Source organism: Neovison vison, chromosome 7, assembly GCF_020171115.1.
Source record: "Neovison vison isolate M4711 chromosome 7, ASM_NN_V1, whole genome shotgun sequence".
Taxonomy (NCBI): Eukaryota; Metazoa; Chordata; class Mammalia; order Carnivora; family Mustelidae; genus Neogale; species Neogale vison.
Window position 1 is genome coordinate 148,593,808 of NC_058097.1, and position 17,222 is coordinate 148,611,029.

Genomic DNA, 17,222 nt, shown 5'->3' on the forward strand with positions numbered 1-17,222 from the left:
TTAGATGAAAATGTAAGAGCAAAGACTCTCAGGAGGAAAAGAAAAAGTTATATATTTGGGGGCACTCAAACAGCTCTGTTCCCTAGTATTTGGGGGTATGAGCAATGATGGGAAGAGCAGTTCAAACCATACTAAGGATCTGAACATTGGGGTAAAGAATTCTCGTTTAATTCCAGAGGAGGGGCGCCTGGGTGGCTCAGTGGGTTAAGCCTCTGCCTTCAGCTCGGGTCATGATCTCAGGGTCCTGGGATCGAGTCCCGCATCAGGCTTTCTGCTCAGCAGGGAGCCTGCTTCCTCCTCTCTCTCTCTCTGCCTGTCTCTCTGCCTACCCGTGATCTCTGTCAAGTAAATAAATAATTCCAGAGGAAATGGGGTGTCTTTTGGTGCAGAAAAGTAAAAGAATCAGTTCAGCTCTAATCATATTGTTCTTTATATAAAATACAATCCCTTCAGCTGGCTTTCCACTTAGCCTCTCTTGGAGCCTCTCTTCGGTCCCAATTTAATTGCAGTCTTGGCAGACGAAATGAAATTGTTTTTCCAATACTGAAGACTCTTAAGAAACATTTAAAGCAAAATCAGAGCTATTTAAAAATCCTCAAAAAGACAAAAGCAAACAGAAAAAGAGGTAAAATCACAAAAGTCTAAAACTTCAAGTGTTCATAAGTCAGTTTTTATTCAATGTGTTTTTGCATATAAAATTTTGTGAAACTGGCTATTACCAAAAAAAAAACAAAAACAAAAACAAAACCCACCAACTCTGATGATTTATACTTCCTGATTACTTTTAAGATTACAATTGGGTTACAATTCTTTTTAATATTACAAAATGCAGTTGATTTCTATTTCAAAGCCGGTAGTGGCAAAAGAAAAACTAATTAGAGCCATTTCCTCGCCTTGACATGAATTAATACTAGAGATCATTTCCTGGAGGAAACTTGGATCTGGCAAGGCCAAAAACAGCAGGTTCTTCATATCAAAGGACTGCAGTGGAGGGTAAGCTCTCTTTGTCAAGATCCGTTTGTCCTAAAGAGAAAGGTCCTTCTGGGTCATTTTGCTTAAGGGATCTAAAGGACAGCCCTGTTGGGGTGAGGAGGCAGAGCTGTAGTCTAGAGATCACAGACCGCAGCTGGGGCTGGCTGGGGCTATTAGTCAGAAAACACACTGTATGCACAAGGCTATCATATTTCATTCTCACCTTCCTAGCTAAATTGCATCCTCTCCAGTCTTTTTCCTTTTGTAGCTCCCAATGAACAGAGGATTAAGAGAATGCAAACATTTCATGTTTGTTAAACTGAATCTTTTAGAAGGGTGAAACCCTCCAAAATCTAAGTGACTACTTTTAATAAGTAAGTAATAATTATTATTGTTATAACTGGGATAAAAGATGCACAGTTAACAGCAAATACCACTGATCCAAGAAAGCTTAAATAATTTCATTTCCTAAAGTTCAGGAAAAATGCCTTTGCAAAGAGTAAAGCAAAAGCACAGTGGAATTAAGCTGGCCAAAGTTGTACAGTCTGTTACAATGCTGGGACATGTTTAAAAGGCTAACTTCTGGTGCAGAGATTTTGTTTTCCTCTATTCTCTATTATCTGTCTTATATACAATAAAGCTTTATTAATCCCAGCTAATTAGAAAGTTAACCTGAAATACTAACAAGTTTAAATGACAAACTATTTTAATCTTTTTTTTTTTTTTTAAAGATTTTACCCATCTATTTGACAGAGAGAGATCACAAGTAGACAGAGAGGCAGGCAGAGAGAAAGAGAGAGGAAAGCAGGCTCCCCGCTGAGCAGAGATTCCGATGTGGGGCTCGATCCCAGGACCCTGAGATCATGACCTGAGCCGAAGGCAGAGGCTTAACCCACTGAGCCACCCAGGCGCCCCAATGGCAAACTTTTAAAAAGATTACAACTCTAAGGCTATCTTAAGTACACACAGCAAGCCACAGAAAATGTCTGATCCAGTATGATATACTAAAGAAAAAAACTCAATTAGAATTATCCATTTGAGCATCCAGTGAGCCTTCCAAAAATGCTTTCTTACATATATTAAATATACCACCTACAATCTTTTCCAGGAATTTGCTTGGTAAATAAGTAACGAAAAAAATTCAGGCAAGATTTGGCAAGATTAGAGGTCTAATTAGGGTTAGTTTAAACTAAGTTATCTAATATTGAAGACCTACCTTATATCTAGTACTAGGTTGCTTAAGGCATTAAAAAGAATAGCAGGAAATCAAATCCAAGCTTTACGGAAACCTAGTTTAGGATGTAAGATGTACAAAACTCAAACATCAAATAACAACACGTAGGTCAAAATGACAACATACGTATAAAATTTGCACAAGTAATATTCTATACTATGTCCCTCCCCTCACTCATTTTTTTTCTCTGACTATTCCCTTACTCTTTCTACCCAAGTCTGTTGTCCCACTCATGAATTATTCTCTCTAGCTCTCATCTGGACATTAAGTTCTCCACTACTCGTATATTACACAGTCAGCAACTGTTACCACCCTCATAGCTCAACAACCCAGGTTTTCAGACCCAAGTGACCTGGGCTAACGACTGATTTTGAGCCAGCTGTCCAACAAGATGGTGATCTACTTACATGCTCCAGATCTGTCTTCAGTGCTAATGGCTCATCTCTCTTCTTCTGGTCATCCATTTTCCTTTTCCCCGTTTCCATATCCTCTAATAACAGCTTGTGGATTTGATCTTCAGAGGTTTTCTCCTCTTGTAACTTTTCCTCTCTCAGCTAAAAATACAAATCACACCGTGAAGGAGAGTTTTAGGCAACGGCAGACTTCAAAACATCTACTCAGTAGTATATCAGAATGAACAGAACAGATCACATGGCAGTCTGGGACTATTTTTCTTACTAGATGTAAAGCCCTCTTAATTTTTAAGTAAGTCTGCTTTTATTTGATTCTTGTTGAACATGCACTGCATGGCTTAAGATTAAAATGCTCTGCATTCTTGAGCAATCTGAAATGATAAAAGTCAAGATAATACACATGATCAAAAAATAAGATTGATTCACTTAGCCACAAAAGGTTGAACCTAAAAACGTTCCTTATTCCCATAAACCTGATATAACTGTGTTAAGTGTAAAGAGCCCAGACAGAAGCCACAGAAGGCCAGAGAACCAGGCGAGGCAAGGCAGTTCTTCAGTCCTAGAGGCAACAGAAAAAATTATCACAGTTTCAATGTTCTGCAATTTATGCTATTATCCTGTGGTCCACAGGGTAGGTCAAACTACATGGTTTACAAAGAAACTTAAGGTAGAGGCCTATGCTCCTAATATAGAGGAGACAGCAAGGCATTATGAAAATAAGATGAGCTTTGGAATAAAAACCTGGGTTCTGGTAGTTCTGTCACTTAGTTACCAGCTATATGATCTTGGGCAGATGAAGCATCAGAAAGGATCATATTCTCACCTACAGAATAGGGATAATGCTACTTACTTTGCAGATACTGTTGTAAGAAATAAATGAGGTAATATGAAATACTTAATGTAGTGTCTTGCTGTGTCCTAATAGTACATTAAAAGTTTCCTTTCCAAATCTCCTTTTATTTTCTTCACTGCCTGGGGTTTTAATAAAACTTAAATGCCATAATGAATAGCAAAGCAATTACAGGCTACTAATATTTTCAATCATACTTACAAAAAATAAACCTAAAGAACAAATATTTTTCATTGGCTGTTGCCTCAGGGTTATAAAGCAAAATCAACAATAACAATAAATGGGGCGCCTGGGTGGCTCAGTGGGTTAAGCCGCTGTCTTCGGCTCAGGTCATGATCTCAGGGTCCTGGGATCGAGTCCCATATCGGGCTCTCTGCTCAGCAGGGAGCCTGCTTCCCTCCTCTCTCTCTCTGCCTGCCTCTCTGCCTACTTGTGATATCTCTCTCTCTGTGTCCAATAAATAAATAAATAAATAAATCTTAAAAAAAAAAAAAACAATAAACAACAATAAGACTTAGTCTTATCTTTCCAATTTCTATACGTCTGATTCCTACAGGCCTGAACTAGTCTTTAACACACTGACTCTAATTCAAGAGGTTACCAATATACAAAGAACACCATACACGATGTTATGTCAGGAAGGGGCTCAAAAGAAACAATGTAGTCCCAACTTGCCCCAAGTCAAACAAGAACACAAAGTGGAAAAAAGCAAATCCACAGCCAGGGAGAAAGCAAGCCTAACATCAATGGTAACTGCCCACATGAAAGCTCAATGCCTTTTGATGATATTAGATGAGAAATTCTCGTTCAACAAATTGGCCAACAGCTACACAAATGGGTATTTCATTTTCACAATATGAACAGGCAGTGTGGCAAAAAAGAGAACTAGTTTTAGCATTGCAAGAATTGCTATCATTTACCCAAGTCCTAGGTATAAGGTGTCATACATACGTACATTATCTCATGTGAGAAAACGAAGTTCTAGGAAGTAGGTAATGTGTTCAAATTCACAGAGCCATAGTCCTGGAGCTAGAATTAAAATCTAGGCTTATCTCAGTGGGTCTCATCTGAAGATGATTTTACTTCCCAGGGTACATCTAACCATGCCTCGTTGTCACCACTGAGGGTGTGGGGTGTGCATACTACTGGAAGACAGTGGGTGGAGGCCAGGGAATGCTACTAAACCTCTTAAATGCACTGGAGAGCCCCCAATAACATACACAAACATTGTTATTTTTTGGAAACTATTAAATTTCCTATTTTATATATTTTAGCATTTTGTTTAGTGGTTATCAGAGTTTGCATACTATGTCCTCTGGTTTTACCAGTGTTTTAAAGTATATCCTTTTGCTTCCTAATAATGTTTATTGTTGCTTTCAAAGTTTTTGACAAGGAACTTTGACAACAACTATGGCTGGTGAAACCACCTTTCCATTGCAATGTTGAGTCTCTAACACTGTCATGTTAACACAGCTAAAAATTTAAAACTTGAAAAACCCACATATGGATTTAAATCTTCACACAAATCGTGTTTGTGTCTTCTCCATACTGGGTTCTTTTTGTTTTTGTTTTATTTCTTTTCAGCGTAACAGTATTCATTGTTTTTGCACCATACCCAGTGCTCCATGCAATACGTGCCCTCCCCAATACCCACCACCTGGTTCCCCCAACCTCCCACCCCCCCCTCAAAACCCTCAGGTTGTTTTTCAGGGTCCATAGTCTCTCATGGTTCACCTCCCCTTCCAATTTCCCTCAGCTCCCTTCTCCTCTCCATCTCCCGATGTCCTCCATGTTATTTGTTATGCTCTACAAATAAGCTCCAATAATATGGAGCATACTGGGTACTGTAGAAGTTATTTTCTTGTCCCTTCTTATAGTTTTTCATAAGGACTTAAGAACTTGGGTCTCTAGGAAAAAGTTTTCATATTCTGAGAAAATGCCTCAGGGAGTGTCAGAAAGTAGCATATACACTTGAGAATTATCAATAGCTGCCCTGTACTGAACTTTTTTTTGTTCCAGGCATTAGGTTTATAGAGCTACCCTCATTCAAACATTAAGGGCTCTATGTGTAACCATCATTATCATGTTACAGACCCAAATATTAACACTCAGCAGTTAAAAGTTGCAGAGACTGAATATTGCAGAGCTTGGATTTTAAAGCAAACCACTGGCTTCAGAGATCAGGGTTTCCCAACCTCAGTACTTGGGGCCACATAGGTACTTTTTTGGGGGAGCTATACAGAGTCTGAGAAGAAGGCTCAAAATACCTTATTTGGGAGCAGGAGTTAAGGACAGAGTAACATAACAAGGAAAGAAAGCCAATAAAAGTGGTGTGACAGTTGGTCCAGTAACTGGCTACAAAGGACAATATGAGAAACCGCATGAAACGCATCTCAAGACTATCAGTGTGAAGTGAGAAAAAGGGAAACAGATCAATTGACTCCAACCTCCCACGGACCGAAGTTTGCTCCGTAGTGTGTTAAACCCCCCCCTGACACTGGCTTGTGCAACTTGAGCAAGTTCCCACGGTGGGCACTGCCACAGCGGTAACAGAGAAGCCAATGCTAACAGCAAGAGGCAGGCAGTAGGAGCTAAACGAGATCTCAAGCTGCACCAAAGTGAAGCTGCCTACAACTGTAAAAGCAATGATTTTTACTGCCTCTTTTAAATGCTAATTATCAGAGAAAAACTACTGACTTCTGTACATTCATCTCATACCCAGTCACATTACCACGAAATACCATGAAATTTTTTCCTGAAAATATCTTTGTCTTCACTAGTTTTTTTTTAAGATTTCATTTATTGATTTGAAAGAGAGAAAGAGAGCATGCACAAGCAGGGGGAGGAACACAGGGATGAAGACACTCCCCGATGAGCAGAGAGCCCGGCGCCTGCCCGGCTTGATCCCAGGACCCTGAGATCATGACCTGAGCCCAAGGCAGACATTTAACTGACTGAACCACCCAGGTGCCCCCTTCATGTGTTCTAAACTGGTATACCTGGGAGCACCAAAATTCGTTTATCCATTCAAGCGCTGGACATTTGGGTTGTATTTAGTTTGGGGGTATTATAAATAAAGCTGCTAAAAAAATAAGTCTTTTGTGGACAGATGTTTTATTTTGCCTGGCTACATAGCTACAAGTGGAACTGCTGGGTTACATAGTAAGTATATGGATTTTTTTGGTTTTGATTTTTAAAGATTTTATTTATTTATTTGTCAGAGAGAGAGCACAAGCAGAGGGAGCAACAGGCAGAGGGAGAAGCAGACTCCCCGCTGACCAAGGAGTCTGACATGGGACTCAATCCCAGGACCCCCAAATCATGACCTGAATCAAAGTCAGCCGCTTAACTGACCGAGCCACCCAGGCGTCCCTAGTAAGTATATGTTTAAAATTAAAACATAATTGTCAAAATGTTTCCCATCGTGGTCATACCATTTTATACTCCCACTAGCAATGCATGAGAGTTTCAGGTGATTCATAGTTTCATATTCATTCTCACTCTTGGAATGGTTAGCCTTTTAATTTTAGCCATTCTAGAGGATGTAAGGAGACATTCCACTGTGGCTTTAATAACTATTTCCCTGTGGGCTAATTACACTGAGCGTCTTTCCATGTGTGTAGAAGCATGTCTTCTTTTGTAAAGTATCTGGTCAAATCTTTCACTCTTATTATTATTATTATTATTATTTTTAACCTTATTGTTTGCTAGGTGCAAGAGTTCTTTACAAATTCTGGATACAAATCACACATTTTGAGAATATTTTCTCCTGGTATTTGCTTTGCCTTTTTATTTCCTTAACAAGTAAAAAAAAATTTTTTTTTAAGATTTTCTTTATTTATTTGACAGAGAGAGATCACAGGTAGGCAGAGAGGCAGGCAGAGAAGCAGGGGAAGCAGGCTCCCTGCTGAGCAGAGACCTGATGTAGGGCTCGATCTCAGGACCTGAGATCATGACCTGAGCCAAAGGCAGAGGCTTAACCCACTGAGCCATCCAGGTGCCCCAACAAGTAAAAATTTTTACTTTGATAAAGTCCAGTATGTCAATTTTTTTCTTTTGTGATTAGGATTTTTTGTGTTCCTGTCTAGAAAATCTTTGCCTAGCCCAAGGTCAAAATTTTTTTCTTCTGTGTTTTCTTCTGCATAATATTAGCTTTTAAGTTTAGTCTATGACCATTTCGAACCAACTTTTGTATATTGTATAGAGATCAAGATTCACTTTTACATATTCGTAGGATATTCAGTTTGTTCCAGCACGACTGTGGACAAGACTATTCTTTTGCCACTGAATTACTTTTGTGCCTTGATGAACATTAGTTGACTATATATGAGTGGGTCTATTCCAGCACTATATTCCATTCTATTCCATTTATCTATATTTCTTTTCCTTATGACAATACCATACTGTCTCAGTGACTAGCATCATAGCAATTCTTGAAATCTGGTAGTAAAGTCCCCCAGTAACAACATTCATTATTCACAGACAAATAATGCTCCATCTAAAACATCCACTAGAATCTACAAAAAGGCTATTAGAAATATTGAAGAAGTTTTAGCAAGGTAATAGGATAGAATAGCAAAATATAAAAATCAATTGTGTTTTCATTGACTCACATGAACAACTAGAAAATGAAAATTCAAAAATACCATTTACAATAACATCGAAAATATCTAATACTTAAGATAAATATGACAAAAGATGTGGAAACTGAAAGCCACAAATACTGCTGACATATTAAAAAAAAACAAAACAGGATATATCATGTTGATGGGTCTGAAGACTCAATATTATTGAGATGCCAATTCTGCCTCAATTGATCTACAGGTTCAATGCAATCCCAATCAAAATCCTAGAAGGTGTTGTTGTTGTTGTTGGAGGAGGAACTGGTAGGCTGATACTAAAATATATAGAGAAGGAAGAACAAAGATAACTTTGAAAAAGAACAATGTGGATAATTAACACTATGAGATTTCAATAATTGTTATAAAGCTACAACATTCGATCAAAACAGCATGATAATGGTATAAAAATAAATAGGTCAATGGTACAGATAGAATATATAGTTTAGAACCTAACCCACAAATATATAATAACTGATTTTTGACAAAGGTATGAAAGCAATCCAGTGGAGAAGGGATAGTCTTTTAAACACAGTACTGGAACGATCGAATATCCATATGCACAAAAAGGACCTTGGATCTATACTCACATCAGGTATAAAAATTAACTCAAAATGGATCATAGACCTAAATGTAAAGCCTAAAACTATAAAGCTCCCAGAGAAAATCTCTGTGAACTTAGGCTGTGCAAAGAATTCTTAAATATAACCCCAAAAGTACAATCTACAAAGAAAAAAAAAACTATAAATTATCTTTCAAGAAAGTTAAAAGTTTCTGCTCTTCAAAAGACTCTAGGAGAATGAAAACACTGACACGGACTGAGAGGAAAACATCTGCAAAGCACATACCTGATAAAAGATTTGTATCCAGAACATACAAAGATCACTCAAAATTCAAAAGCAAGAAAGCATGTGACCAACTTTAGAAATAAGGCAAAAGATGTGAACAGACAATAAGCCAAAGAAAATATATGGAAAGCAACTAAACACATGAAAAGATGTTCAACATCATTAGTCCTTAGGGAAATGCAAATTTTAAAACCAAAGTGAGATACCATTACATAACAATTAAAACTGCTAAAATGAAAAAGACTAACCATACCAAATGTTGGCGAACATCGAGAGAAACCAGAACTTTCATACATTATTGGTAGGAATTAAAATAGTAAAATCACTTTGGAAAAGTTTGGCAGTTTCTTAAAAATCAAAACACAAATCTACCATATGATCCAGCCATTTCAGACCTACACATTCACCCTTCTAAGAAAAAAAGACTTGTCTATACAAAGACATACATAAATATTCATAGCAGCTTTCTTCATAACAGCCAAGAACTGGAAATAACCGAAATGTCTATCAATGGGCATATAAGGTAAACAGATTGCATACAATGAAATAAAAAAAAAAAAACCTCAGCAATAAAAAAATAAAGTACTGATACAGGCAACACAGTGAATGAATCTCAATATAATTTTGCTGAGTTTTTTGAAAAAGCCAAACAAAAAGAAAAAAGAGACACACTAGACTTCATCCAAATTAAAAACTTTGTGCAAAGGACACATTATCAATAAAGTAAAAAGATGACCTAAGAATCATCTACACGAAGAGTGTGGGAGAAGATATTTGCAAATCATATAACTTATAAGGATTTCATATTCAACATACTAAAGAGCTCTTACGACACAACCCAGTTCAAAATTAAGCAAAGGACTTAAATAGATATTCCTCCAAAGAGACACAGGTGGTCAATAAGGTACTCAACGTCATTATTCATAAGGGAAATGCAAATCGAAATCATTATGAGATAACCATTAGAATGACTATCACAAAAACATTTTTTAAAAAGATTTTATTTATTTATTTGACAGACAGAGATCACAAGTAGGCAGAGAGGTAGGCAGAGGGCGGTGGCAGGGGGGTGGTGGTGGGGAGGGTGGGTGTACCAGGTTCCCCGCTGAGCAGAGAGCTCGATGTGGGGCTTGATCCCAGGACTCTGGGATCATGACCTGAGCTGAAGGCAGAGGCTTTAACCCACTGAGCCACCCAGGTGCCCCTATCACAAAAACACTTTTTTTTAAGATTTTATTTATTTATTTGACAGAGATCACAAGTAGGCAGAGAGGCAGGCAGAGAGAGGAGGACGCAGGCTCCCTGCCGAGCAGAGAACCTGAGGCGGCTCGATCTCAGGATCCTGAGATCATGACCTGAGCTGAAGGCAGAGGCTTTAACCCACTAAGAACATTTTTAAAGAAAGTAACAAGTACCAACAGGAATGTGGAGAAACTGGAGCCCTCAGACATGGTTGGTAGGAATGTAAAATGGTGCAGCTGCTGTGGAAAAGTTTGACGATTTCTCCAAAAACTGAACATACCATCACCCATATGACCCAGTAATTCTACTCCTAGGTATATACCCAAAAAACCTGAAAACCAAAACTCAAAACAAATACTCGTACACCAGGGTGTACTGCAGCCTTAATCACAACTGCTGAAAAGTGGGAATAACCCAAGTGTTCAAGAGATGAATGGATAAACAAGATGTGATCTGTCCATACAATGGTATGTTATTCAGCCACAAGAAGAAATGAAATACTAAGACATGCAATAGTGTAGACAAACCTCCAAAACATTATGCTATGTGAAATAAGCAGACCAAAAGTACAAATACTGTATGATTCCATTAATATACCTAGAATAGGCAAATGTGTAGAAATAGGAAGTTAGGTTAGAGGTTACCAGGGGCTAGGGGAATGGAGAAATGGGGAGATACTGATTAATGGGTACAGGGTTTCTGTTTGGAGTGATGAAAAAAAGATAGCAGCAAGAACTGCACAACACTGTGAATGTACTTAAGGACACTGAACTATACAACTTAAAATGGCTAAAACGGCAAATTTTACGTTATATATATTTAATAGCACTTAAAAAAAATGTTAAGTGTTGGGGTGGGGTGCCTGGGTGGCTCAGTGGGTTAAAGCCTCTGCCTTCAGCTCAGGTCATGATCCCAGGGTCTGGGACTGAGCCCTTCATTGGGCTCTCTGCTCAGCAGGGAGCCTGCTTCCCTTCCTCCCTCTCTCTGCCTGCCTCTCTGTCTACTTGTGATTTCTGTCTGTCAAATAAATAAACAAAATCTTTAAAAAAAATGTTAAGTGGCATATAACCTATTCTGTAAGTATCATTAAGTTCCAGCTAGCTTTCTATCCTCTTAGATACTACAATAAATACCTTGCATGACAGGTTCACTCTAGGCAATATTTTAGAAACACGATTCAACTAATCTCCTGGTCAGAACCAGGTAAGTGAATTTTCCACTAACAGCTAAACACAAAGCCAAACAAAATTCCTAGCCACAGGGCAACGTTCCAGAGATAGAACAGGCTACTGAGCTCACTGGATTCTTAAATCCTACTCATGCGAGTTCAGAAATGCCTGTACAGTATTTGTAGCTAATTCATCTGTCTTGAACAGCTAATACTCGTTTCACCATGAAAAATTATTTATCTTCAAAACTGTAGAATCTGGCTATCAATATCCAGGCATTCATTTTATTGTTCTCTCCATTTTTATATTTGTTTGAATATTACAAAAATTTGAAATTTTGAAATCATTTCTAACATCTGTTATGCTAGTTAACAAACCTCAGGCACTAGATGATTATAGAAATAAAAGGGCTTATCAGAGCCTATGAAGTAAAGGTTCTGATCATAGTATTTCAAGGGCTATATACTCCAAAGCGTACTTTGAATGTTAACTAGCCATGCTTAGAGATTAAAATAAAACAGATATATATACCACACTATTTCATATGAAATATTTTCAAGTCTCTTTTATAACATCCAGAAAGTATTCTATTGTGGATTTTTGAAATAAATTACCGGCATCTAGTTACTTGTTTTCAAATCTCTTGGCCCCCAGACACTATGAGCTTCTTTTGAAGGGGAGCATAGAACTGTGTCCTATTGATTCTTTTTTTTTTTTTTAAGATTTTTTTAAAATTTATCTATCTGACAGATCACAAGGCAGAAAGAGAGAAGGAAGCAGGCTCCCCGCTGAGCAGAGAGCCCGATGCGGGGCTCGATCCCAGGATCCTGGGATCATGACCTGAGCTGAAGGCAGAGGCTTTAACCCACTGAGCCACCCAGGCACCCTGTGTCCTACTGATTCTTGATTTCCTCTCTCCTGCTTGAGTTCTAGACTAGTATCTGTGTTCAGAAAGTTCAGTTACACAAATAATTACAGAGTATTAGAGGCTACGTGTCAGGCATATTTTTAGTGCTGAGGATATAGCTCTGATAACAATGACAAAGTGGTTCGCACTGGGCTTACATTCTTGTAGAATGCAAGTGAAGTGAATAGTAAGGTTGGACCAAACAATTTTGAAAGGTCCTTCCAACAAATACTCTCTGTGATACAAATTGTACCGCTGTGGTGACCAACTAGTCCCCATGCTTTGGGGAAGCTTCTCTTAATTGCACAACAAAAGGTAACCAACCAACCTGCAGAGCAAACACAGAGCTGGTGGGAGGAGGGCTGCCCGACACTTTAAAGACAAGTGGCTCATTCATCCGTAATTTCCTCATTTTTTTTTTAAGATTTTATTTATTTATTTGACAGAGAGAGATCACAAGTAGAGAGGCAGGCAGAGAGAGAGAGAGGGAAGCAGGCCCCCTGCTGAGCAGAGAGCCCGATGCGGGACTCGATCCCAGGACCCTGAGATCATGACCTGAGCCGAAGGCAGCGGCTTAACCCACTGAGCCACCCAGGCGCCCAATTTCCTCATTTTCTTATCTGAATTAGTATAATGGTCCACTGCCCAATGACAGACTACAGAAATAGTTTGTGACAACTGTAGGACCATAAAGCTTCCTTCACGGTGTTTCATTTATCTGCCTCCTACTAACAAGTGGTAACAAATTTTTCCTATAAATGAAGATGATGATATAAGAAAACATTCAGTAAATTATAAGAGTTACACACATGTAACTCATTTCCTACATTTTCTAGTTATCTCCAGGCCAAAGGGTCTCAAACTGGGATCCTAGACCCCTAAGATATCCACAAAGGTGGTAATGGGAATCTTTAAGTTAATTTTCAACAAAAAGATTAACAATCTTACAGATCATACACTTACAGCCCATAAGGTTGTACCCACTAAATACCACCATCTCAATAAATGGGTCGAATACATTTTTGTTGATGTCTAGGGCTTATTCTTTAATCGAAGGTATTGAAAATATTTTCAATTCTTAGGGAGCTTATGAAAGGAATATAAGCTGATAAAGTAGTATAGTACCACTGCTTCAGAACCATTACTTCAAGCATAATGAACCTGTTAATCAAATTAGTGTCAGAACATTTTAATTTACTTTGGTATCTAGAGTAGTCAGTGCTTTACATCTTCTATCTGGTTCCTAGAGTCTCATTTGATACTAATGGTTACCACTTCTATAGGGTCTAACCGGTGATTATTGCTGATGCTGCCACCGAAAAAAAAGCATTTGGGGTAAACTAGAACTATGCGCAGTTTCCGTTTCAAAGCATCCTATATCATAACAAATGATCTCTTGCATACCAGGCTAAAGCCTTGATTTCTACTTGAGCAATCACATAAAAAGCACCAAAGCAACTGACTTGCTCTTATGATTCTTCCCTGATTTTAAAGGTATCATATGGATGACACTATGTTCTCTTCACTTTAAATTCTCAAACACCTTTCAATTTAAATGTTATGTTTAGAATTAAGCACCTATAAATATTTATGCCTAGATAACATTTTACAAATTTTCTCCTTTATGTAATAAGGTATTTAAAATTACTCCGAATAGGTTTTAAATTACATGCATTATGCAGAAATGCATATAAAAGTAACTGCAGGCATTCAAGTTTACATGTAAATTCAGCCAGCAGATACTGTAGAAGGCAGATGTTTAGTTGCCAAGTTAAAAGGCCAAATGAATGACAGGGAACTCACCTATGAGAAGTAGAAAGAAAGGTCACTAAGTAATCAATTATGAAAAGGCAAAGACAGACTTCTTCATTGTCCAAAGTTCAAGAAAATTTGAATTCATTTGATTCATACCACGAACTTTCCAGTCTCCAACTATGACTTTTCCATGGTCAGTCACTGCTTACTCAAATGAACAAATGGTAGCAATGGAGGGGGTTACTTGTGCTAGATATTTCAGATTCCAAATTTTGAAGAATAATGGTAATCCTTATATATGGATTACTACGTGCCAGGCATTATTTCACAATAACCCTATAAGCTAAGTACTATGGTGTACATTTTACAGCTGAAGAACTAAGACACAGAGAGACAAACTAACCTGCCCAAATTCACATGCAGAGCCAGTATCTGAACTCAGACAGTTGGCTCTTACTCATTTTAATATAATGTCGCTCGGTATAGTATAAATTATCCACACTGCATCTGTATTGTGACCTGTAGAATACATGCATTTTTTTTTCAGTTTAAGATAAACAGAAATGTTGCATCTCAGATATAAGAAGCAGCAAAAGAGATTTTAAACTCTCATTTGTATCCAGAAAAATATAACAATGCTTGCAATTCCACTGAAAGCAGATTACTTGTGAATTTTCACACAAATCTGGCTAGAGATGAAGAAATTTTTAAAATTATCTTGTGGAATCTTTTTGAAATATCATTTTTAAAAGTTATTTCTCATTCTTGAATGGTTTTTGGATTTAAGGAAAATGTTAGTATATATGTGATATATTACGGTAATATTTTTGTTATTCAATATAATCATAAAAATGTTGGCATGTTTCTAAATTTATTGATACGGAAAGTTTCACATGACATGCGGAATAAAAATATCAGTAAAAATGACTTGTACAGGGGCGCCTGGGTGGCTCAATGGGTTAAAGCCTCTGCCTTCAGCTCAGGTCATGATCCCAGGGTCATGGGATCAAGCCCCGCATCAGGCTCTCTGCTCCACAGGGAGCCTGCTTCCTCCTCTCTCTCTCTTTTCCTGCCTCTCTGCCTACTTGTGATCTCTCTCTGTCAAATAAATAAATAAAATCTTAAAAAAAAAAAATGACTTGTACAGGTTGCCTGGGTTGCTCAGTTGGTTAAGCATCTGCCTTTGGCTCAGGTCATGATCCCAGGGTCCTGGGATCGAGTCCCACACACAGTCTCCCTGCTCAGCAGGGAGTCTGCTTCTCCCTCTGCCCTTCCCCCTGCTCATTCTCTCTCTCTCTCTCTCACAAAAATAAATGAGTAAAAACTACTTTAAGAAAATGGCTTGTATCATATGATTCCAAATCTATTTTGTGAAAAGTCTTAGGCTTTATGATAAACATTTAAATGTCGTTATTAAAGGTGGCAAGATTACTGGTAATTTTTCCTTTCTTCTTTAAATCTTTTCATTACCTGAACTTCTTCCCTTTTTATAATTCTGTTTAGTTTTATAAGCAGGAAAAAAATTTAATTTATTAAAATCTTCATTCATCAGATATTTTTACAAAATAAAATATTTTTTATTTTGTAAGAGTTTTATAAACAAGAGTTGCAACTGCGCTACAAAATTCCCTAGTTTGGCTTTCATAGGTGGTATTGAAATGACTTTATAAAAACTATTACACTAATACAGTAATCTTATAACTACTGATCCTCTCCTCTCACAAATCAAAAAGATAAGGAAAGATAGCGTATCACAGAAATCACTTGAATAGCCTGTTAGTATAATTACATTTGATCAGGCTTTGAATTTCCTGAATGTTATTTTCTTTGAAAAGCTATTACGTGATAAAGTTGCTCCTGATCTTGTCTGAATAGTTGCAAATAGCAAAAAAAAAAAAAAGAAAGAAAGAAAGAAAACAACCAGGTTTAACATTTTTAGATTTTTCAGCAACGGCTGTTCTTCCCTCAGGCAGTCAAAATACAATTTATTGTTTTGAGTTTTTCCTTCTTAATACCACCTAGCTTACCTTCCCTTAAGGTACTATGTACTATGAGATGTACTATGAGATACTGTATCTATTTTCTGGTTCTAGAAATAGGCACATCAGCACCTGCCAAAAGCAGGCACTTCCTCAAAGATTACACAATAACATTTCAGAGGAATAAGAAAAAAAATAACAAATATTGCAGCAAAAAGAACTCTAGAAATCTTAAAACATATCTAGTTCTATTGTGAGCCAGCTCTACATCCCTACACAAGCCATTTATCTTTTTTTTTTTTTTTTTTAGATTTTTTATTTATTTGACAGGGAGAGAGAGATCACAAGTAGGCAGAGAGAGAGGGGGGAGGAAGCAGGCTCCCTGCAGAGCAGAGAGCCCGACGCGGGGCTCGATCCCAGGACCCCAGGATCCTGATCTGAGGCGAAGGCAGAGGCTTTAGCCCACTGAGCCACCCAGGTGCCCCACACAACCATTTATCTTAAAAGAAGGAGCTATGAAACTAGATGATTGACCAATGGATTCAATCATCATTCAGTGAATACCTCTGTGCCAGATCCTACAGTAAACTGCTCCCATTGCCTTCCCACCCATGATTTCACTGCCGGCAGTTTCAGTCAACCATGGTCTGGAAACAAACGATCCTCCTTCTGACATATCATCAGGTCAACAGTAGCCTAACTCTACCTCACAGTCAGTGCCTACTCACTTCACTTCATCTCGTCACACAGATATTTCATCACCTACATTACCAGGAGAAGGGTAAATACAGTACATGAAGATATTTTGAGAGAGAGAGGGAGAGACCACATTCACAGAACTTTTATTACAATATATTGTTATAATAACTATTTTATTATTAGTTATCATTGTTAACCACTTTACTATGCCTAATTTATAAGTTAAGCTTTATCATAAGTATGTATATGCAGGAAAAACCACAGTATATACAGCGTTTGGTACCACCCACAGTTTTGGGCACCCACTGGGGGTCATGGACCGTATGCCCCATGGATCAGTGGGATGACTGTATCTTACACGCAGTGGAGAGTTAAAGAGACTAGACAAAACAGATCCACCTTGAAAAATTTTACAATCTAATAGGAAAGAAAAATTTAAATGAGCATTCTGCTGCTTCGACAGTATGCCAGAACATATTTTAAACTTTCTAGGTAAATACAAGCTCCTTTTAAAATAAATGGAATTTTAAAAAAG

At 37.8% G+C, this 17,222-nt stretch overlaps 1 protein-coding gene across 1 annotated transcript in view; it reads right to left on the reverse strand.

Moving 5' to 3' along the window:
- Positions 1–17,222, reverse strand: part of RNF169 (ring finger protein 169) — an 83,760-nt gene that overhangs the window by 25,650 nt on the left and 40,888 nt on the right. The window contains exon 3 of the mRNA XM_044258539.1: positions 2,614–2,760. Coding sequence (XP_044114474.1) covers positions 2,614–2,760 — 147 coding nt within the window. The remainder of the gene's footprint in view (positions 1–2,613; positions 2,761–17,222) is intronic.